Raw genomic sequence first — 23388 nt, 5'->3', positions numbered from 1 at the left:
TGTGGGCTCTAGAGTGCAGGCTTAGTAGTTGTGGCACATGGGCTTAGTTGCTCCATGGCATGTGGGATCTTCCCGGACCAGGGCTCGAACCCGTGTCTGCTGTATTGGCAGGTGGATTCTTAACCACTGCGCTACCAGGGAAGCCCCTCATAGTGTTTTTTTAAATTTTTATTTATTATTTTAAACATCTTTATTGGAGTATAATTGCTTTACAATGGTGTGTTAGTTTCTGCTTTATAACAAAGTGAATCAGTTATACATATACATCCTCATAGTGGTTTTAATTTGCATTTCCCTAATATCAAATGGTATTAAACATTTTATCATGTGCTTATTTGTCACCTGTATATTCTCTTTAGGGAAATGTCTAAGTCCTGTGACCATTTTTTAAAAATTGAGTTTGTTTTCTTACCATTGAGTTTTGAGAGTTCTTTATATATCATGAATACAAGGTAACAGTGACTGCAACAAATGGCTTCTCATAGCTCTTAGGATAAAAATCACATCTTTATCATGGTTATAAGTCCACAGGATCTGGTCTCTCCTTACCTTGCCTCACCAGTATAATTTTAGAACTCTCTTCCTTCCACTCCATTTTCCAGCAACACTGGACTTTTTATATTGTCTCAGGCGCTTTCCCATTTTAGGAACTTTTCATCTCTGATGCTGCTTCAGATCTGTAGTAGATAAAGTTTTCTGATATTTTTGAGCTTCCATGTTCTCATCTGTAAAATAGAGATAATAAGAGTACCTACTTCAAAGCTTTTGTGAGTCGTAAATGAGTCATGTATGTTCAGTCCTTAGCACAGTGTCTGGCATACAGCAAGTGCTCAATAATTGGGAAGTATTATTAAATTCAGTGTGTCAGATTGTATGCTTGTTTTGCTTTCTTTGCTGACAACCTTGGTTGCTAGTCTATCTTATCCAAAAGGAATTGCTTCCCACTACCACAGTAACCCAGGTGGAGTGAAATAAGCGCTAAATATATGCAGAGCTGATCACCGGGAGGTCAGAAGGCCCATCTGGGCCTCAAATGCAGACTCAGTTGGAAGTAACTCCATGGAGATTTCCCAAATATACACTGACAGGATTAAAAGACACCAATGCTTATCTCATAACTTTGAACTTGTGTCTCAATACCAATGCACTATGAATTAATATTTCCTACATCTTACCTGGACCTTGAGTGCCATGTGGGAAATTTTTGTTTCTGACTCAAATTACTTCATTCCAGCCAACCCTGTAAGCATGTTGGACCCGAGTGCCTAGTTCTGAGCAATGGTTGTCTGTACTATACTATAGTTAAGTAGGTGTATGGACTCTACATCTTAACTGCCTAGGTTTGAATCCACCATTTACAAGATCTGAAACCCTAAGCAAGTCACTAAACCTCTTTGTAGATGAGTTAATTCATCTGTAAAATGAGGATTGCGAGTTTTGCGAGCAATGTGAGTTAATATATGAAAAATGCTCTAAGCGTTTGCCATTAGCTTCATGTCGTAACCAAACAATTACATTGTACTTATTACAAAAAAGGTGAGGGGGGGAACAGGGGGAACCAGGGCCTTTCCCAACTTCTGAGAGGTCTCAATTCTTAAAGGCCCCTTAGCAGTCTTACGGAGAATTCCATTTGGGGGAGCCAGGAAAACAGAAGTTTTCCAAAAGGAGCTGCCATTTGCATCTATCCTGATACGGCTGCGGGCAATTCCATGGGGTGCGTGCGGGATGGCGCTTTTCCCCAGGCTGTCGTGGGTTTGCGTGGCGCTGCAGCTGCTCTGGGCGTGGCCGCAGGGACCGAGACGGCGGCCTTGGGCCTCAGACTCTCCACGTCTACCCCTCGGCGCCAACCTCTCCCTTTTCCTCCACCTGCCGGCCCGGCGGCACCGCCGCCCGCCTCTGGTCACGAAGGTTCTCAGCGGCTCGCTGCGTGCCGGACGTGACAGATGGCAGCAGCACGTCCCACCAGCGCCCTCGCAGACTGACAGCGCCTTGGAGCAATAGCAGCGCGCAGGCGCCTTCGGGCCGCGTCCTATAGCTGCCCGAGTGGCCGGCGAGCAGGGTGCGGCGGCCGGAAAGGGGCGGGGAGAGGTGGGAGGCGGGGCGATCGAGCCCGCTAGGCGCTCGGCATTTTCCACGCGTTCCGAGCGCGAGTCGGCTGCAGTCTCTGCCGCTGTCGCTGCACAGTCTCTTCCCCCGGCCTCTCGCTGCCGCTGAATTGCCAAGATGTCGCTCTCTAACAAGCTGACTCTGGACAAGATGGACGTGAAGGGGAAGCGGGTCATCATGAGGTAATACTCGGGATTCTGCCGCAGGCTCTTCGGCCGGGGGGCCGACTTGCTTTCCCTCTTGCCCAAAGTGAACTTTAGCTCTCGTCTCGGCCCCATGGGTCCTAGCCCTGCAGGACTGGGCTGCCCACCACTGTGGCTGAAGCTTTGCCCGGATTTAACGGTTTCTAACCTCATTTTCCCCAACCCAAAAAGTGAGCCGAAGTTGCCCTTTGCAGGGTTGGATCCACCCAGGAAGGGCTCAGATTGCAGGGATCCATTTTGCTCTCTTCTCTTATTTCTGAAAGGCAGTTCTATCACCTCCAGTTCCCAGTTGGCGAGGTGGGATGTGATGCTTAGCCTGCAGATCCCTAGACCCCCAGGGAAGGGACCTTGAAAGGCCATTTGGTTAGTTTCCCTTCCCCCACCACCGTAGACCGTCCCAGACAAATCAGAAACGGCCCTGCACAAAAGGACATCTTTCCCAGAGAATGTTGATTTCGTTGTTCAGGAGTAGAACCCACTAAAGCGTTGGGGGTGGGAGGGAGAGGTGGGGTGGGCGCACCGAAGGAGGCCCTGCAGGGCTTATGTAACAGGCCGCTGCCGCTCTACGTGTCTTTGGACTACAGGCCATGGGTTTTGCACCAGGTTTGTGCCACATACTGGGTAATGCTAGAGCAGGGTGTGGCTGCTCATTCTTGCTGTTCTCTAACCTCACCCCCACAGATGGCTAGAGAAGCAGGATATTAGAAGTGGGGAAGGCTCCCCATGCGCTTTGGGGTCTTTTACTCCAAACATGTGGATTCCTGGTCACTTACCAACATGGCTTTTCCCTTGTTTGCCGGAGTTAACTAGTATAATGTGTGGAGCTTTTACATTTATCCTTTTCGTAACATGTACATTCGTGCATGCCAGGAGCTAAGTGCAGGAATTCAGTTAGGTATGTAACTGATGGACTTGACCTTGACAGGATCCAAGGGTGGCGCTTTTGTGGGGGCCATAAGGGCTTGAACTGATAGCGTTGTGTAGTCTTGTCCTTTTAGGGAAGTGGTTGATTGATGGGCAGGCATGTGCATGATGTGATCCAGCCCCTTTCCCAATTTGGGCTGGTTCAAGAGAGGGCAACTTTTGGATATTAATGGATGCAGAAAGCAGTAGGGGATCTCCCTTTACCTAAGGCTTAAACGAAGGTAGGCACCGTGAATTAGTGAACTGTATGGACACCCTAAAAGTTCATGTAGCTCTCCCCTTCCCTCTTATTTCATTATGGCCACTATTAGTTTGCAATTGGCCTTCTCTGCCCTGCTATGGAAATAATTAGAAGAACTCAATGGCTTATGGCCATGAAGAACACCTGGTGTCCCCCTTTTGCTAAATCACCTAGTCCTTTGCAATCTGGACAAAGTAGGAATCATAGCCATCCTAGTATTAGATAAGGGCCCTATCTACCCCTCAGATGCTCTTAAGGAAGGGGGATAGACCCTATGAAAAACAGGACAAGTGGACATTGGCATGCAACTAGATCTTAGATTTTAGTGATTTCCTCCCATCTCCACTGTGCTCAAGGCTGACCTTTCCAGATGCAGGCACCAGCTGAAAGACAAGAGATGGGGCATCATCTTGGCTACCTTCCTACAATTGCAGTCTTGGGCTTTATCTCCTCTCTTCCCAGGGAAACTGGCTTGAGGAATTATCTGGGCTGGCTGGGAGTGAGACTAGAGGAGGTGCTTATCTTTTCTCCCTATGGACCTAATATGAAATATGTTTCTGCCCAAGGGCTCAAAGTTTCATTTAACACAGATTAACCCTGAGCCTTGAAATGATTGACTAGTCCTGTTTTGCTGATGGAAAATGACCTGTCCAAGGTCACTGAACTAGCAAGTTGGTGGTAGAGCCAGGACTAGAATTTGGGTCTCCTTGGTTACCAACCAGATTCTCTAAATTCTTGGACATAGTGAATTGGGACAGGTTAAAGTAGACCTTTGTCCGCTGAAGGTTGCAGTCAATAATTTTTCCCTGTAATCTGGATAGAACTTATTTGGCCTGAGAACAGGAAGTTGCTTTTTTCTCAGATTATTAATGTAGCTCTAGAACAGAGGCAGCCATGCCTCATCAGCTCAAATTTCTTTTTGTCTCAATTGCCTTTATGTGGTGCTTGCTGGCAGTGCTCCGGAAGTGGGGCCTCCGGAGTAGTGGCTGCTTCACTTGCCTCCTCTCTTTATCTTGCAAAAGGGAGCTGTGATATTTGTAGAGTCTTCGGGCCCCTGCTTTGAATGCCAAGGGAAATTGACTGATTTGTTGAGGGAACTTCAGATAGCCAGAAATCTCTGGCTAATTACCAGGTTCTACCTCAGTTTTTTAGGACTCCATTTGACTTTATAGCCCTTTGAGTAAATTTCCTGTTTAATTTTGCAATGTCATTTCCTTTTTTCTTCTCATAGGTTGCCAGTCTTACTCCTTTGCCGACTTGTGAAGCGCTTCCCTTTTGCTTGCTCTCCCCCACCTCTCTCCCTCCCCCTATTTTTTTAAACCTCACTGTTTTTTCCCTAACCTGTTGTAACTTATTAAGCAACAGCCTTGGTGTAGTGGAAGAAGAAACAGGGAGGAAAAACTGAGGGCAGGGGAGGAAAAAAAAGTCTCTAAGGGAGCCGTAATACCCCAATTTTCTAGTCAGGGGCAGTAAAGCGAGGGTGGGAATGGTTCCTCTGAGAGCTTTTAATGGAACTGGGCCTGGACTCCTGCGATTTCAGGTGATAGAGTCTTGATATCTTTATTACAACTAAATTAATATTTTTAAGATTCATTTTGAAATAATTATGTACATTTACAGGAGGTTGCAAAGATAGTATAGAGAGGTCCTGTGTTCACCCAGTTTCCCTCATTGGATACATCTTACATAATTATAGTACAATATCAAGAGTAGGAAGGAAGTTGACATTGGAATAAAGTACATAATTCTTTGCTGTTTTATCACATGTGTAGATTTGTGTAACTCCCACCACAATCAAGATACAAAACTAGTTTTGTTTGAGCACTGCCAAGATCTCCCTCATGCTACTCCTTTAGAGTCGTGGCCCCTCTCCTTACATTCCTAAACCCCTGGTAACTACTAATCTCTCCTCCATTTGTAAAATTTTGTTATTTCAAAAATGTTATATAAGTGGAATCACACAGTATATAACCCTTTGGGATGGCATTTTTTCACCCAGCATAATGCCCTCGAGATTTATCCATGTTGTTGCATGTATCAATAGTTCATTCCTTGTATCGCTGAGTAGTAGTCTGTGGTACGGATGGTCCACAGTTTGAAGGACATCTGGGTTGTTTCCAGTTTGGGGTTATTTCAAATAAAGCTTCTGTGAATATTGAACATTTGTGCACTAGTCTTGGTATGGACATATGCTGTCATTTCTTTTGGGTAAACATCTAGGAGTGGAATTGCTGGGTCATATGCCTAGCCTTTTGAGGAATTCCCAGACTGTTTTCCAAAGCAGCCGCATCATTTTACATTCCTACCGGCAGTATATGAGTGCTCAATGGCTCTGCATCCTCACTAGCGTTTGATGTCATTTTTAAAATTTCAGCCATTATGATTGGTGTGTAGTGATATCTGACTTTGTGCCTGAGGCTAAGCTTGGGATTGTTTAAGGGAAGTGGAAAAGGAAGGGGTGCAGATTTTACACAGAACAAGTGGAATGTGTAGGTCAGAGCAGTTTCAGTGGTGGAGTCCTTAGACAGGAGAAGCTAAAAGCAGACCTGTTGTTGAGAGTCTAGGAGATGATGAGGGAAGATATTCCACAAACAATGAGAAGAGAGTACAAGTCCAATTCTCATCAGTAAGCTATGCCATGGCAGCGTGGATAGATGAGAGAGATTCTTGAATGTTTCCAAAGAACTTCTCTGTCAGGGCTTGGGGGTAGGGAGCAGCACTGCAAGGGTGGCTTATGCTCAGCCCCTTGCCATTAGCCCTTTTGTTTATGTATTTATTTGGCTGTGCCGGGTCTTAGTTGCGGCATGCGAACTCTTAGTTGCAGCATGTGGGATCTAGTTCCCTGACCAGGGATGAACCCTAGCCCCCTGCATTGGGAGTGCGGAGTCTTAGCCACTGGACCACCAGGGAAGTCCCGTAGCCCTTTTGAATGTGGGCCTTCTGGGAGGCTGCAGGGGGTGGGAGAAAATGACTCTTGGTAATGGGATACTCTGTCCTCTTTGGAATGCACTTTAAGGCTGGCAGGGGCCTCGTTCAGGATATTTAAAGAAGATGCTTAGAATCAGAATCGAGTAGCCTGAAATTAAGTAGACTGTATTTCTTTCTTTAGAGGCATACTGCCTTTATTTTTTTAAGATTTTAATTAAAATGTTTGAATATAGAATTAGTTCTTCAACTCACCTTTGGAAAAGCTGTTCTTCAGTGAACTAGACTACAGACCTAGGGGACATAGGAAATTGGTGGTCTTCTTAGTAGATCTAGGATTTTGTAATTGTCTGCCAAGCCTCAGCCTTAGAGAGGAAGGCCTAGTGATGGAGCTTTGTGGTCAAACATGGCAGCAGTCTTTTTGACTAGGTCATACCTTCACAGTAGTCCCTTAGTGCATGTTGCTAGCTGTTTTTAGTAATGGTTGATCTGCCTTTTAGATCACAGAATCACGTTTTGGAGAAGCCTTAGCATGTATAATAATAGCTACCACTTTTTTTTTTTGCGGTACGTGGGCCTCTCACTGCTGTGGCCTCTCCCGTTGCAGAGCACAGGCTCCGGACGCGCAGGCTCAGCGGCCATGGCTCGCGGGCCCAGCCCCTCCGCGGCATGTGGGATCCTCCCGGACCGGGGCACGAACCCATGTCCCCCTCATCGGCAGGCAGACTCACAACCACTGCGCCACCAGAGAAGCCCAATAGCTACCACTTTTATGGCACTTACTGTGTATCAGTTACTCTCCAAAGCACTTTCCAAATCGGTAACTCATTTAATTCTCACAATAACTGTGAAGTAGATAGTAGTATCATCCCCATTCTAGAGATGAGAAAAAAATCGCTTAAAAAGGATCTTGGCAGGCAAAACTTAGACCTTACAGATAGCTATCACACATCGTTGTTTTCAGTCAGATTGAAGTAGCCCGAGGTTCTAAGGAGTTAGCAAGAAGGGGGAAGAAATGATCAGTTCTTAAAAATGGTAAAGCAGCAATCTGTTGGGTAAGAAAGGAGACTGCAGTAAATTGCTACCCACACCCCCAACTCCCCCCCCACCCCCCACCCCCGGCCATGTGCTGTGCCATGTGGCTTGTGGGATCCCGACCAGGGATTGAACCTGGCCCCCAGCAGTCCTAACCAGTGGATCCTAACCACTGGATCATCAGGGAATTTCCTGCTTGTGCTATCTGGATCACTTCTTTTCTAATTGCCAGTTTGTCAGGTGGGCAGGGTCACACGTTCCATCCTCTCCTCTAAGGCTTTTATTTTCTTTAATTAAAAAAAAATTATTGAAGTATAGTTGATTTACAATGTTGTGTTAGTTTCAGGTGTACAGCAAAGTGTCCTCTCAGGCTTTTAGAAAGAGGCTGTCTTTTTGTTATTGTCTGTGTTTTGCTTGAAGGATACTGTTTGAACTTGGTCTTGGATACTGGGTTTCTTTCTGGTCCCGAGGTCCCAGCCTTTCTCCCAAAAGAATGATATTCTCTTGACATGTTTTATTGTTCCAATTAATTTTTTTCTTTTGAATAATGTTTGCTTCCTTAGAACCCAGAAATACTATCAAAGGAATCAAAATCCAGACGTGTTCCCTATAACCCTTCACTCCTCCAGCTGCCACTGTTATTAGATACTATCATGCTGGGCCCACATAGAAATCTTTTTAGATGGTACTGGCTTTAGCTTCCCTGGTCTTCAGGGCTAGTTCCTGTGATTTAAGTTGTTTTTTATTTTTTAAAATTTCTCTTTTAAAAAGTATGAGATACGTACCTAAAAGGGCACAAATCATAAGCTTCAAAGAGCGATCGCTAAAGGAGCACATTTGTCACCCAGGTCAAGAAAGAGAACATTACCAGAACCCCTGAAGCTCCCTCTGGTGTCCTATCCCAGTCACTACTCCTACCCTCATCCCCATGGCTAATCACCATCTTCTGATACTGCTGATTATTTTTAAGGTGACTTTTGAACTTCAACTTATTTAACTGGTTCACTAAAAGTCCCTCTCCTAATCTTTGGGGGAATGGAAAATTGATCATGGCTCTGAACCCAACACTTTGTTTCTTTTTCAGAGTGGACTTCAATGTTCCTATGAAGAACAACCAGATAACAAACAACCAGAGGTAATGTCCCTGCTAATCCTTGAGCTAGGTTTACGATGTACCTGGGTCTGAGTATATGGGATGAAATGGTTTCACTTCCTTATTGTAGAACTATGATAACTTAAGCCATGTGATCTTGGCTTTCAACAACCCACCATCTGGTTTGCCTTCTTATGAGAATTTAGAAATTGAAAAAAATCATTTTAAGAAAGCGACTTTTTTCTCCTCCCATTTTTTTTAAATTTGAAGAATTTGGTGTTATGCATTTTTAAAGAATATAAAGGTTTACGGTTACTTGGCTTCCCTTGCAAAATGAAGAACTGTGCATGTAGTTTTACAAGCCTCTATTCTAGCTGGCCCTGATAAAATCAGTTTTTGAGAATTTTGATTTAAGGGAAAAGACTACAGAAGTAATATTTTCAGTCAGTTTAGGCTGCTCCAAATGTCTTGGCTCCTAGATTCAGAAGCAGAAATTTTAAGTGATAGTACTGCTCTTGCTTTTGACTAGATTGTAAAAGAAGGTTTTATTTTAAATTTTAAATGAAAGGTTTGAGCTGGAAAGGTACGTTCCAATGGTATAGACCAGCAGTGTCTAATAAAAATATAATATGAGCCACATGTAATTTAAGATTTTCTAGTGGCCACATTAAAAAAGTAAAAAGAAACAGGTGAACGTAATAATACATTTTATTTAATCCAGTAAGCCCCAAATAATCATTTCAGTATGTAATCAATTAAAAATTAATCAAAGGAACATTTAACTTTTTTGGTATTATTTGAGATCCAGCACATACCAATCTGGACTAGCCACATTTCTAGTATTCAGGAGACACCTGTGGCTAATGGCTACCATATTGTACAGTGCAGGTATGGACTCAGAACACTTTCAGATATTGGCCCCAGAATAGAGCTTGGCATTTTGCCAAGCACATCCCTGCTGCACCATAGTGGAAGGTCTTTGTACAAGGCACCTCTGACCCTTCTTGTCTTTCATTATTTTCTGTAGCACACATAAAAGATTGGAAATATGCCTATCAAGGTATTTTATAAGTAAAAAACAGAGAAACAGGTCTGAGTAGATCTTTTCATTTTCAGAACTCCATGGAGTTGATTAACAAAATGAAGCATTAGAAATAATAGGACTTGGCCAGTAATGGATAGCCCTGAAGATTAATTTGATTTCATTGGGCAAACGTTGTACCTGATGAAGGTTTCTTCTTTATTTGGTATAAATGAGTTTTTATATCTGCCAAGTAGCATAAGATATTTTAGAAACATAACTTGGCTTTTTATTATTCCATTCTCTGCTGAAATGTCACCTTATCAGAGAGACTTTCCCTGGCCACCCTCTCTAAAATCCTCTTCACCACTATTCTCCAGTCATTCTTGTCCCCCTACCTTGCTTTATTTTCTCCATAGTTCTTACCACTTCTATGAGAGCAGAGACTATTTTATTTACTATTGTATTCTCAGAATCTGATATAGTAGCTGCCACAAAAGAAGCATTCAATAAATATGTTTTGAATAAATAAATGATTTTCTTTGTTATCGATTTTAATTTCTTAAAGACTGCCAAGAATGGAAAGTTAGTATTGAGTTTGTAACAAAAATTTGAAGTGTTTAAAGGAGGTTTAATAAATGTTAGGTTAAACTATAATTTAGTAAATGCAATGCATTATGTAAACCACATTCTATATAATGTATTTATTTTTACCTACATAAAAAAGTGACTTAGGATCTGTAACGGGTGCAGAAAAGTTACATGTTTTTCAGTTTTCCCCAAATTTCTTGTAATGGTTTCAAGATTTGGGAATTTTATATTTCTTCCACAGTCAAACACTTAGGATGTTTCAGGGGTCCCTAAGACCACCCACATATTTGGTGATTCACTGGAAGGACTCACAGGACTCAGCATATAGTTCTCACTGCTAAAGTTTATTACAGTGAAAGGATGCATGACAGTATCAGCAAGGGGAAAAGACACAGGCAGAATTTGGAGAAATGCATGCATGGGGTTCCATGCTTTCTCCCTCTTATGATGGGACACACCAAGCGTGCTCCTTTCTCCAGCAGTGAAAAATGCAATAATTGTGTGCAATGTTTCTGTCCAGAGAAGCCCTTTAGAGACTCAGCTCCCAAGATTTTTACTGGCAGCTGATCACATAGGCACCCTCTGCCCAGCAACTACCAAAATTCCTCCTAGAGGGGAGCAAGTGTTGAGCGTAAATCACCTTGTTTGTACAGACAGTCTAGGAACTGTGAGCAGCCCTTGTCAGAAAACTGAGGGACCACTTCAAAAGCCAAGTTCCCAGATACCAGCCAAGGGCCAACATTGCAAGCAGGTCCTTCTGAAGATAACAGCTTCAGTCCTGCTATATTAACTCTTTTCTGCACAAGGGGCAAAACATGATGAGATTGTATAATCCTAGGGGGAGGGTTGACATCCTAATTAACTTCTTCCTCTGCACATGGACCTGAGGACCATCGCTGAGTTGTTGACAGTAGATTTGAAGGAATTTGGAGAAGAAAGGGGGCTTTATGTTTTATGAGGCCATGAATAGAATAGTTACCACTAATTCTTAGGAGTAACCTTACTCTACCTGTTGACTCTTTTTGGTTGCAGGATCAAGGCTGCCGTTCCAAGCATCAAATTCTGCTTGGACAATGGAGCCAAGTCAGTTGTTCTTATGAGCCACCTGGGCCGGCCTGATGGTGTCCCCATGCCTGACAAGTACTCCTTGCAGCCAGTTGCTGTAGAACTCAAATCTCTGCTGGGCAAGTACGTTTCAGGCTCTGGTGCTGGTGGACTCTGTGACAGATGTTGTCAAGCATGTTGTTATTGGTTCTTAACTTTCTGACTGCTCAAGTGTTTTCCATGTTGTGCTCTCCCCAGGGATGTTTTGTTCTTGAAGGACTGCGTGGGCCCAGAAGTGGAGAAAGCTTGTGCTGACCCAGCTGCTGGGTCTGTCATCCTGCTGGAGAACCTTCGCTTTCATGTGGAGGAAGAAGGGAAGGGAAAAGATGCTTCTGGGAACAAGGTAGGACCTGTGATTTTGACATTAGTGAGGGTGATGAGGGCTGAGTGTATAAGAGACTGTGATTGAAGAGTAGAGGAAGCTCATGTTTATTTTGACAGCTTTTTATTGAAGTACAGCATACGATTAAAAATGCACAAATGCACAGCTTGATGAATTATCACAAAGTAAGCACACCTGTGTAACCACCACCTAGGTCAGAGAATAGGATATTGTCAGCATCCCAGAAGCCCTCCTCATCATGCTCAAGTGGTTTTGAAATACATTGGAAAAATACGTGAACACCATTTGGGTGTACGAGGATTTGGTGAACATGCTGCTTCTAATTGTCCCTTTGTTACACACCTGGCCTGTGATACATGAAGATTGTTTTTTCTAATAGTATGTGATAATATCCTATCAAAGGGGGAGGCTGTGATTGCCAAGTGCTGAGAGCAGACATTCACAGGTGGTTGTTGGCTGGGGGCATGGCGGTGAGTATCCATGATACACCAGGTGTTCCTCCAGGAGAGCCAGTTTTAGATTTTTTGTTTGTCAAGGCTGGAACTGTTTTTCTAAGCAACGGGCCCTGGTGTGTTATGGAAGGACAATCTGTATTTTTATTTAGAAGGGGAATTAACTTAAAGCTTGAGCTTGATACTTCTAACACACTAAATTAAATTTGATATCATTGGGATTTTCTTATAAAAGAATCATGTGAGCAGAAAAAGTACTTTTCCTGAGTCAAGTGGAAAGGGACTATTTGGGACATTTGATTGTAGTTGGGTAAATGATGGTCATGATGATACTGCCTTGGGTTTAAGACATTTTTCTTAAGAAGTGTAAAGCATCTTTCTTTGAATTTCTTCTTAAGGAAGTACAGATATCATCATATTTTCAAAAAAAACCTAGGTCTCAGAAAGGCAGTCATTTGATTAAAGTTAGAGGTAGTGGTACTGTTGCTGGGCCTTATATAGAGCTTAGTCCATTAGATCAGCAAACTTTCTGTAAAGGGCCAGACAATAAATATTTTAGGCTTTGTGGACCATACGGTCAGCCACAACCTTATATGGTCTCTGTTGGAACTATTCAGCTCTGACATTGTTGTGCAAAAGCAACCATAGGGAAAAAACCAAAAATTTTTTTAAAAGGCAACCATAGATAACCCACAAAATAGATTACTGTGAACGACAACCAGAATTCAAATATTAAATGATAAAGCTGGCTCTTTGAGGATGATTTAGAATTTGCCTATTGGTAGAAGGGAAGCTGAAAGCACCCTTTAAGTACTTTCTACTTTTAAGGTCTTTAGTATCTTGTGGAACAAGATGCTCTGAGGCTAGCATCTCAAGCTCCTGTTGTACTTCTGACATTTCTTAAGGTCATTGCAGTGCCTGCTTTCAAGCAGTGCCTGCTTTCTTTTCTTAGCGCTGCAGGCTCTGGTCTTGCCTTATCTTGCCTTTGGCATGGTCTTGCTACAGTAGTATGAGTCAAATGCTGACCTAAAATTTGGTGCCATTTTAGACTGAAACTCAACCAGCTATACGCTTGGGCTTAGAAATGGCAGGAGGCAACTGGCAAATTGAGGCAAAACCTTTTATTCAGGAAGTGATGAACCAACTATGCTAGTCTATGTCTTTTTTAGTTAGTTTACTTTACATTTAGTGTCCAATGGCTTTTCATGCTTGAAATTTCAGGAGCCAGCCATAAGTTCAAAGTGGATAAAAACAAAGCGAGGGCATGAAATTTTTCCTTTATCCAGTGTGCCTGCATTGGTTTTTTAGGAGCATTCTCTTCCTTCTAGTTATTGGCAGATCAAAAATGAGAAATGGGTTCTTATTACTATTAATTTCTATAGTACCTTTTCCATGAAGAGCTTTCAGTTTGTCTCATTTTTCCTCAAACAATTCTTCTTAAATAGAGGGGTTATCTTCCCTTTTTAATAGATGGGAAGATTTCAGGGGCAGAGAACAACTTGACAAAGGTTACACAGTAAATTAGCGTCAGACCTGGTCCTAGAACCCAGGTCTCCTGCCATTTGGGCAGTGTTTTCATTACTACACACATCATCTTGCAGTCACCAGTGGCAGATTATATTCCATTGTAAAGAGATTATGGGGGCTCTACAGTCTTCAGTTTTAGCATTAGTGCCCCTGCATTCTTTGGTTCATTAGAGGAAAGCACCTGTTATCTGTGGCAGCCTCCTTCTCCTCAGTACATGGGAGAATGGGAGTGGACAGTGACTGAAACAAACATCTGTTTTGTGCTCTTCCCTGCCATGTCCCTCTTATCTGGCTTCCTGTGCATCTTCACTTTAATTCCTACTGGAGACTCTGTTCATCCTGCTGCCCTGCTTTCTTTCCCCTATGGGAGCATGGTGGGTATTATCCCTGGATAGTGAGCCGACATTCAAAGCCCTATGTTTTACTTCTAGTTTTTGTTCCTCTTTCTTTTTTGTAGAAGTGTATTGTTTTATCAGATGCCTAACTTCCAGGGAAGGCTATATGAATTACCTCCTTTTGCTATTATATAAAATGTTTCTGAGGTCCTTTTCTGTTGTCATGTTTCCATCTGCCTTCTCTGTTCCAGCCTGCCCTTGTTGCTTTGATGAGGAATATGTATGAGGGCCTTTTTCCCTTTGCAGAAAGGTCTTGGTAGCCAGCAGCTTGACTCAAGTATAATCCTAAATTTTACAAGGAGAATATGTTAGAATGAGGAAATGAGTCAAGATAAGGAGAGAGAAGGATAATTTGAGTCTTGTCCTAGGAGCTGGAAAGAGGCCAGTGGGATGTGATTAGGGGTTAAGCTGTGGTTCAGGAATCTTAGGCTTGCAATTTGAGGTAAGGTGGAGGAGAGCAGAAACATGCAGAAATGACCCAAAGACCTGGAATATTAGGAAGAAAGAACAGATCCTGTTGCTAGTTTTAAAAACTGCTATCCTACCAACTCAGAGTCTTTAGAGGTGTTGAAGAGGACTCTTGGTATGAAATGCTTTTACAGTTGTCTTTGGAGCCATCAACATTTCCTGTGTTGTTGTTTTTCCTTTTGTTTTTTGTTTGTTTTTCTCTGCAGGTTAAAGCTGAGCCAGCCAAAATAGAAGCCTTTCGAGCTTCGCTTTCTAAGCTAGGGGATGTCTATGTCAATGATGCTTTTGGCACTGCTCACCGAGCCCACAGGTACTAAAAGTTTTTTGCTCATTGTCAGACTGGGAGCATTATTTCTCTGTTTACTTGAGCAGCCCAAGCTCTGGCTTGCTTTTGGATATTTCTGTATTATATTATGATCTTTTTGGCTTCTATCTCTAATTGGAGCTACAAATTACACTGAGGTTCTTGTTGAGTATCTCCGAACTAAAGAGGAAATCAAAGCAAATGTTGAGAATTGTGGAGCTTTTTGTTGAGCTTCAGGAAGATGTTCCTCTGTCTCACTTTGGGATATTTCGTGGAGAGCTCTCCCTTTGTGAATGCTGTGGGAGTGGAATCTTAGGCTGTCAGTAGGAAGCAAACTGAGGAATCCTTTCCTGTTGTCATCACCTGGCTGATTATTTATTGTGATTAAACCCTTGGCCTGAAGACTATTAATTGGGTATCTTAAATTCTACCGTAGGTCATTGCTTTTCACTTGTTCCCCTTGACCCTGCATTATTAGTCAAAAATCTTATCTTGTACCTAAGTGTTTTGTTGCAGTTTGGGCATGACAACCGTGGTGGCCTGGCATCTCAAAAGTGAAAGTATTTTCAGTGATAAGGAGATGGCCTCTAGAATTGGGAGAATTGCTAGGGATTGACCTAACATTTGAATGTCTCGTTCATTTCTAGCTCCATGGTGGGAGTAAATCTGCCAGAGAAGGCTGGAGGATTTTTGATGAAGAAGGAGCTGAACTACTTTGCCAAGGCCTTGGAGAGCCCAGAGCGACCCTTCCTGGCCATCCTGGGCGGGTATGGAGAACTCTTCAAGATCATGCTTTAAGTAGTGTTTTTGCCTGGTAGTAGGCCATAACTTGGGTGGTTTATTGTCAGATAGCACAATCAAACTGGGTGACTGAGGAGAATTTAATAAAGGGACTGTCTAAAAAGGTGTGGGTAGGGTTTAGGGAAACCCAGAAGGGACAGTACAGTAAACTGGGGCAACAGTCATCACCATCCCTAGGCCTGAAGGGAAAAAGGAAAGGGATGGTTACCAAAATCCAGAGACAGTGGTTGCGTGGAGAGGTCTCTCTGATAGAAACCGTAGCCTTTGGTCAAGGGATGTAGGGATAGTCATCTAGCAGGGAAGGAGCCAGGGAAATAGATACTCTGATCTCCTTTTAATGTCCTGCTGATGTACCCCCTCCTACCCACAATGGGCTGCAACCTAGCTGGACGTCAGAGGGCAAGGGAACTCCTTGATGCAGTCCACTCAGGTCAGCCTCCTGGGACAGAGAACAGGGCTGGAAAGGATAGAAAGTGGCTCTGGAGGGAAGAATCGGAAAGATCCACCATTGCTCATCTAACGATTTTTGAAGCACTTCAGCCTCTCAGATATGAAAACCTCCTCATATGTGTTTAATATATCATTTGGAACTCATTTCTCCAGCTCACATACCTTTTTATATTTTCTCCTGTGGGGAAAGGTACCCTGTGAATAGTGATATTCTACTGGCTTAGTTAAAAATACGAATTTCAGTACGGTTTCTGTCCCAAGACAGCCACTGTCTGTAGAGGGGGAAAAGATACACATATGAATGTTGGTAGTTTAAAAAAATATTTGTGATGATTCTAAGGTACAACCAGTTTTGAGAATCAGAACACAAGACTGTAGTTTCCTTGAGGACAGAGACTTTCTTTGCCATGCATCTTTGTAATGGATAGCATGCCTAACATGAATCCCCTTGCATGTCGCACAACAGAAAAAAATGCTACCAGTCATGTAAACTGCTTCTGGTGCAAAACTGTAAGAGAAATGGGCAGTCATAATAGTAGAAAGCAGGCATTTTGGATCTCAGGAGGGAACCTCATCAGGATGGGGAACCCAGGATGAATTTTCCCTGAGTCCCTTTTGTCAGGAGCTCAAGGACATTAAACCATCTCTGAACTTAACATTTACAAATGTATTAGAAGTTTCTAATAACAGAACTTTTTTTATATGGAAATAATAATAGCTACCATTTAAAGTGTAAAGCTGTGCTAAATAAACATTTTGCAGTTAATAAAAAAAAAATACGAATTTCAGAAGTGCAACTCAAGAGGCTAGGAGGATACATTTTAGGTGACAGAGACCTGGGACTGCTTGGATAAGATCTTGTCACTTGGCATGGCTATCTAGATGGCAGCCTCTTTATGGCTAGATGCTCCTGACCCTCTTATGAGCGGGGCTTTTTTTTTTTCCATGGGAATGAACACACTCAGCATTTCCCTATGAATGCTGACTTGAGTTGGGTGTCAATTTCAGATAGCGTAGTTGCTCTCCAGGTTCATGAGCCCAGTTTCAGGGTCCTAAAAATAGTTAAGGTGGGTATAGGTTGTTATCTGTGTCCTGGAATCATTGCCCCTCTTGTGCACTGGTTTATAAAGGTCAGACTCTGATCTTTGCTTCTCAGGAGATTAGGAGTTGGGCTTTGTTCTCCAACCTTCCGTAGATCTGGAATATGGAAGTGAGTGCCACCTAGGGGTTATGATTAGGTTTTGGACTCTGCCTAAAATAGCTATTTTGGGGAAGTTGACGTGGAGGTTTTTTTTTGCCACCTTTCTTGCAATGTAGTCTCCTTAGAACATTAACAATTTAGGGGAAGATTTTACATTTTATTAAAAAACGTTGTGTTGGGAATTCCCTGGTGGTCCAGTGGTTAGGACTCAGTGCTTTCATTGCCGAGGGCCCTGGTTCAATCCCTGGTTGGGGAACTAAGAACCCACAAGCCGCACGGTGCAGAGAAAACCCCATTATTATGGAAACGCTCAAACATTACAGAAGTTGAAAGAATAGTATAATAAACCCCCAGGTACCTCTCACCCTGCTGTAATAATTATTGGCATTTTTGCCAATCCTGTTTCATCTGTCCTCTAATCCTTTTTTTTGTCAGGAGTATTTGAAAGCAAGCCTTAGGCATCATATAATTTCATTTCTCATACTTCTGTATGCATCTCATAACTGATGAGATTTCTTTTAAATAACCACCGTGTGTTATACCTAACAAAATTTAACAATTTTATTACTATCATCAAATACCCAGTCTGTATTCAGAAATTCTCCATCATTTCAGAAATGCCTTTTTACAGTCAGTTTGTTTGAATAAGGATCCAGATGAAGTCCATGCATTGAATTTGCTTGTTAGGTATATTTTATTCTATAATAGTTCCCTCTCCATTATTATTTTCATTCCATTGATTTGTTGAAGAAGCAGGGCATTTGATCTGTAGAACATCCCACATTCTTTAGAAGACGTTGAGTCTCGTTTCTCCCTCTTTCTCTGTCTCTCTCTCTCTGTGTGTGTCTGTTTCTGTGTAAAACAGTTAATCCATTCTTACCCTTGGTGGTGACCAGTCTTTACAAATGAGATATCTATAGTCTCTTTCCATCCATTCTCCCACATCGCTATTGTTTTGAACCTCCATTTCACAAATCCTAGCATAGGGCCTCTCACAGAGTAGGTATCATCTTGTTTATTGAATGAAGAGGTAGATAGGCCCAAGGTCATTGGTTCATTTAGGTGGGATTTAGATATATAAGAATATCTGTGGAAGGCAAGCTATTACTTACGTGAAGGATTTTAAAGGTTGTGCTTCAAGTGAATGTTTTTCTTTTGTTTAGATATTTTTTTTCTCTCGGAGGTGAAAGGTACATCTGTGTTTATTATCTTATTTCCCTCTACTAGAATATAAGCTCCAAAGGGGTAGGGATCTTCTCTTTTGCCCAGTGATGTTTCTCAGAGACCTAGAACCTTGTCACAGAGTAAGTGCTCAATCAGTGTGTTGAATCAAATGGTCCAATAGAATAACGAATGCCATAAAGCAAATGTTCCAGCAGCTGAGCATGGACCTAAGAGTGTGAATATCTATTTTTGCTCAGTATATATTCATTTCGTATATAATCTGGTTCCTGCTCTAGGATTAGGACAGTTCTCAGGGAGCTCAGGGATTCCACAATTAGCAATCTTTCTCAGGTACAATTAGCAATCTTGACCCTTTGATTTTTGGGGGGAGAGAAGGGGCAAAATAGATCTATTTGGAACTTGTGATTTCTTTAGATGATTGTAAGTCTTCTAAGCCCTTCTTCGCCAAGAGCTACACCTTAAAAGGATTTATTAGTAATGGATTGGCTTTTCGGGTTGGAGAAACGTAGGGCAAAGTTAGCCAATACTTCTGTCACTCTGTGGGACATTTCTCTGTTCCTGTCTCTTAATATCAAAACTCAGGCTTTATGTAATATCAGTTCCTTAGTCCATTGTTTGTTCTTTGGGTGATGATTCTTGCTTTCCCTTCCAGAGCTAAAGTTGCAGACAAGATCCAGCTGATCAGTAATATGCTAGACAAAGTCAATGAAATGATTATTGGTGGTGGAATGGCCTTTACCTTCCTTAAGGTGCTCAACAACATGGAGGTAGGAAACCAATGCCAAGTGGATGTGAAATAGCTCTCCATGAGAAATAGCCGGTTATGTAAATTTAAAAAGGAAATTAGCTTCTGACATGAGCCCTAAAAACTCCCATTTTTATTTATTTTGCAAGTTGTTTTTCTTTCGTCTTTGAATTATTCCTTTGTATTGTGTTGTATTTTGTTCCTGTCTGCTTTGTGAGGTAATCACATTCTTAGTATAGAGGCTGATCTTCATCATCTTGACTTTCCTCTGTAGATTGGCACTTCTCTGTTTGATGAAGAGGGATCCAAGATCGTCAAAGACCTGATATCCAAAGCTGAGAAGAATGGCGTGAAGATTACCTTGCCTGTTGACTTTGTCACTGCTGATAAGTTTGATGAGAATGCCAAGACTGGCCAAGCCACTGTGGCCTCTGGCATACCTGCTGGCTGGATGGTGAGTCACTTGGGTGGTTTGTAGTATGAGTGAACAAATACATTTTGGTATCATTCACTCAACCAACCAATGGGAATTTTAAAAGAAGGGCTACAAATGTTGAGTGAGACCCTCCTTTGGGGAAAATCCATGGGGAAAAGCAGTGGTATCAGATTGCTGCTAAGACTTTTCATTAGTAATGTGGGGGCAAAACTGTTTTTTCTTTCTTCATCTATTTAATGTTTATTAAGTACTTGACTGTGTGCTGGGGATGATGCTATGTACTTTCATGGTTTGGGCTGTTCTGGATTATGTTGCTGCCTAGAAACCTGTATAAGAAATTTTTCTTATATGAAAACATTAAGATAGTACAAGTATAATTATTGCAAGCAGGGAAAAATTTATGTATGTATTAAAGACTTATTTAGCTGATTGTAATGTTCTCCATATTTTATCATTTTAATAGCTGTACAAAATTGTTAATGGTGACATACTAGTTTGCTTATTGCTTTCCTTTTTTTTTAGAATTATTTAAGCTTTCATATTTTTTCTTTTAAGATTTATTTTTTAAATTTATTTTTGGCTGCATCGGGCGGCATGTGGGCTTCTCTCTAGTTATGGTGCTTGGGCTCCAGGGTGTGTGGGCTCTGTAGTTGTGGCACGTGGGTTCTGTAGTTGTGGCACGTGGGTTCCAGAGCGTGTGGTCTCTGTAGTTTGCGGCACGCAGGTTGTAGTTGAGGCATGCGAGCTCAGTAGTTGTGGCACATGGGCTTAGTTGCCCCGTGGCATGTGGATCTTAGTTCCCTGACCAGGGATTGAACCCGCATCCCCTGTATTGTAAGGCGGATTCTTTACCACTGGACCACCAGGGAAGTCCCATCACTTTCCTTTTGATAGGCATGTGGGTTTTATTTAGTTCAGTGTTTCTCAAAGTGTAGTCTCAAGAGCAGCAGCATCGGACTTGCCTGCTGGCACAGTGGTTAAGAATCCGCCTGCCAGTGTAGGGGACATGGGTTCGATCCCTGGTCCGGGAAGATTCCACATGCTGTGGAGCAACTAACCCTGTGCACCACAACTACTGAGCCTGCGTTCTAGAGCCTGGGAGCCACAACTACTGAGCCTGCCAGCCTAGAGCCCGTGCTGCACAGCAAGAGAAGCCACTGCAATGAGAAAAGCCTGCGCACCGCAACGAAAAGTAGCCCCCACTGGTGGCAACTAGAGAAAGCCCGCGTGCAGCAACGAAGAACCAAAGCAGCCAAAAATAAATTAAAAAGAGAACAGCAGCATCAGCATCATTTTGAAACTCATTAAAAAATGCAGATTCTTGCCCCCTGCCCCCCGACCTGCTGAAGCAGAAACTCTGGGGGTAAGGCCCAGAAATTTGTGCTCGAACAAGCCATCCTGGTGATTCTGATGCACAACAAGATTTGAGAACCACTGATATAGTTTAGTGTTTTTCAACCTCGGCACTATTGACATCTCGGGTAGTTTTAGTTGTGGAGGGCTGTTGTTGCCTTATAGGATGTTTAAGGCATCTTTGGCCACTAGATGCCAGAAGCAACCTCCTACCATCTCCAAATCATGACAATCAAAAATGTCTTGAGACATTGCCATATGTTCCCTAGGGAGGGACGGAATTGACCCTAGTTGAAAACCACTTATCTAGTTACACACAATCATAAAATAGTGTGGCTAAGAATGTTTTTATCAAATAACTTTTGAGGTTTTCCCTTAGACTTGATCTTCCATAAAGGATATGAACAGGTTTATAATTTTAAAGAATGAGGGGTATCTTTTGGTTCTAGAAGACACTCTGGTGTTCAGCCTTGAGTTCTGGTCTTGGTGGAGGTAAGGTATTTGCTCCTCTAAGTAGCTTTTATTGGTAGCTCATCCTCTCTTTTAACTCTGCCCCTTAGGGCTTGGACTGTGGTCCTGAGAGCAGCAAGAAGTATGCTGAGGCTGTTGCTCGGGCTAAGCAGATTGTGTGGAATGGACCTGTGGGTGTATTTGAATGGGAAGCTTTTGCCCGAGGAACCAAAGCCCTCATGGATGAGGTGGTGAAAGCCACTTCCAGGGGCTGCATCACCATCATAGGTAAGGGGTCCTGTACAAAGCTATTGCCAATGTGAGCTGGCAGAATTCTGATCAGAGGAAAGTAGAGGAGAAATGGTTAACTTTTCCTAGGTTCCTTGGTGCCAGGTGAATCTTGAGAGCTAAATGGGTATATAATTCATGGAGGAACCTCTAAATGAGATGGACTTGGGGGGTTATCGGCTACCTTTTGGGCTCGAGAGCACATTGCCTTATAATTTTGGTGCCAATCTTTTTTCTTTTCTCTCCTTTCCCCTTTTTACTTGGCTTTCATTCAACAGGTGGTGGAGACACTGCTACTTGCTGTGCCAAATGGAACACAGAGGATAAAGTCAGCCATGTAAGCACCGGAGGTGGTGCCAGTTTAGAGCTCCTGGAAGGTGAGGTTCTTTAATGTTTTTCTGACTTATTTGGGGGAAGGATGGGGTTTATGCAGTGAGAGGTGAATAGAACGGAGTGGAGACGGTAGATAGTGTCATTAGCAGTCATTAGTTGGGCAGTACAAATGGAGGAGTTTCAAATAAAGCTCCTGGCTTCCATTTGAGGTGGGGAGGGCTACATGGGAAGACTTATTCTCAAAGAGGTTATGCTCTAGTAGACCTGGGACCCAAAATGTAAAAGTTACCTAACTCCTGGCCATATACCCTAGAGAAGAGCTGATATGTTATTGGGCGGATAGAAGGGGACAGATCTGGCTTAGTGGATCCTATAGTAATGCTGACTGTGTGTGTGTGTGTTCTCTCAAAAACAGGTAAAGTCCTTCCTGGGGTGGAGGCTCTCAGCAGTGTTTAGTACTTTCCTGCCTTTTGGTTCCTGTGCATAGCCCCTAAGTCAACTTAGTGCTTTCTGCATCTCCACTTGGCATTAGCTAATATCTTCCTCTATGTCAAGATTCGGCTAGTGGCCAAGAGATGTAGCGCCAGGAACCCTTAAACAGTTGTATGGCATCTCAGCTCACCTTTACTGCACCCTGGCTTTGCCTACATTCTTCAAGATCCCATTTGAATTTCTTAGAGACTAAACCGTTGTCCATTCTAGAGTGCATATATTTGTATTATGCCTGTTAAAAGAAAGTGAGCTGTGTTAGCTTAGTTCTCTTTATGAAGTAGCTTATTCTGATTAGCTTTGTCATAGTTTCACCACTCAGCATGGAAACAAAATGAAATTCCAGTTGTTGGTAAGGAGGGAGATGAAGTTGGTGATCTATTAAATAAATAATAAAAATATCCATTGAAACTGGGATTTTTTTTCCTGTCATATTTTGTTAGGGTGAGAACAGAATCTTGAGGAAGGGATCAGATATCTACGTCCATGTTTCTAAGTAACATGCTTAAACTGTTAACTTCTTGATTTCATACATGGGAAGATTTAGCTCTCTTATAGCCTTTGTTCCATATGTATGTCCCCTTCTTAATTCTCCCAGTATAGTTTTGTCATAATTTTAGATTTGATCAATAGAGTCTACATTGTGATTATAAATATTATTCACAGCTGAGCTATGTCATATGCCATGATTATATTTACTTATGTATCTTTTAATTTTCTTTGGAGTTAAAAATAGTTTTAAAAATTAGTTTCTTTTTTTCTATGTATCTGTCACTGATTCATTCCCAACATATTCAAACATATGGGACAGTAGGTTCATTTTTATTAGAGACGTCCCTCCTGCAGTCCTCTGTGTTCCTGTTCCAGTTTGTACTGGCTGCCCCCTATGTTGGCTGTACAGCTGTTGCCCTGGGGTTTCCTGTTT

The 23388-nt window shown here is 42.4% G+C and overlaps 1 protein-coding gene across 1 annotated transcript; it reads left to right on the top strand.

Annotated features, from left to right (window-relative positions):
- Nucleotides 1-2135: 2135 nt before the first annotated feature.
- PGK1 (phosphoglycerate kinase 1) lies at nucleotides 2136-22878 on the top strand. The gene is made up of 11 exons (XM_022580845.2): nucleotides 2136-2288; nucleotides 8519-8569; nucleotides 11172-11327; nucleotides 11442-11586; nucleotides 14635-14738; nucleotides 15380-15499; nucleotides 19022-19136; nucleotides 19389-19568; nucleotides 21464-21641; nucleotides 21920-22018; nucleotides 22390-22878. Exons 1-11 carry the CDS (start codon nucleotides 2224-2226, stop codon nucleotides 22428-22430), a joined length of 1254 nt encoding a protein of 417 aa, XP_022436553.1. The 5' UTR covers nucleotides 2136-2223; the 3' UTR covers nucleotides 22431-22878.
- The last annotated feature ends 510 nt before the right edge of the window (nucleotides 22879-23388 follow it).

The sequence above is a fragment of the Delphinapterus leucas genome, chromosome X (genome assembly GCF_059928025.1).
Source record: "Delphinapterus leucas isolate spDelLeu-1000000601 "Yukka" chromosome X, BTC_Dleu_Yukka2, whole genome shotgun sequence".
Taxonomy (NCBI): Eukaryota; Metazoa; Chordata; class Mammalia; order Artiodactyla; family Monodontidae; genus Delphinapterus; species Delphinapterus leucas.
Note: the sequence above shows the minus strand (reverse complement) of the source record. Positions and strands in the feature narration are given on the sequence as shown.

What these genes read in the sequence shown, in the direction of transcription:
- PGK1 (XM_022580845.2), top strand. Translation starts at nt 2,224, where the DNA reads ATGTCGCTCTCTAACAAGCTGACTCTGGACAAGATGGACGTGAAGGGG. An exon ending in CAGATAACAAACAACCAGAG is followed by an intron (nt 8,570 to 11,171) that starts GTAATGTCCCTG and finishes TTTTGGTTGCAG; the next exon opens with GATCAAGGCTGCCGTTCCAA. An exon ending in GGGCTGCATCACCATCATAG is followed by an intron (nt 21,642 to 21,919) that starts GTAAGGGGTCCT and finishes TTCATTCAACAG; the next exon opens with GTGGTGGAGACACTGCTACT.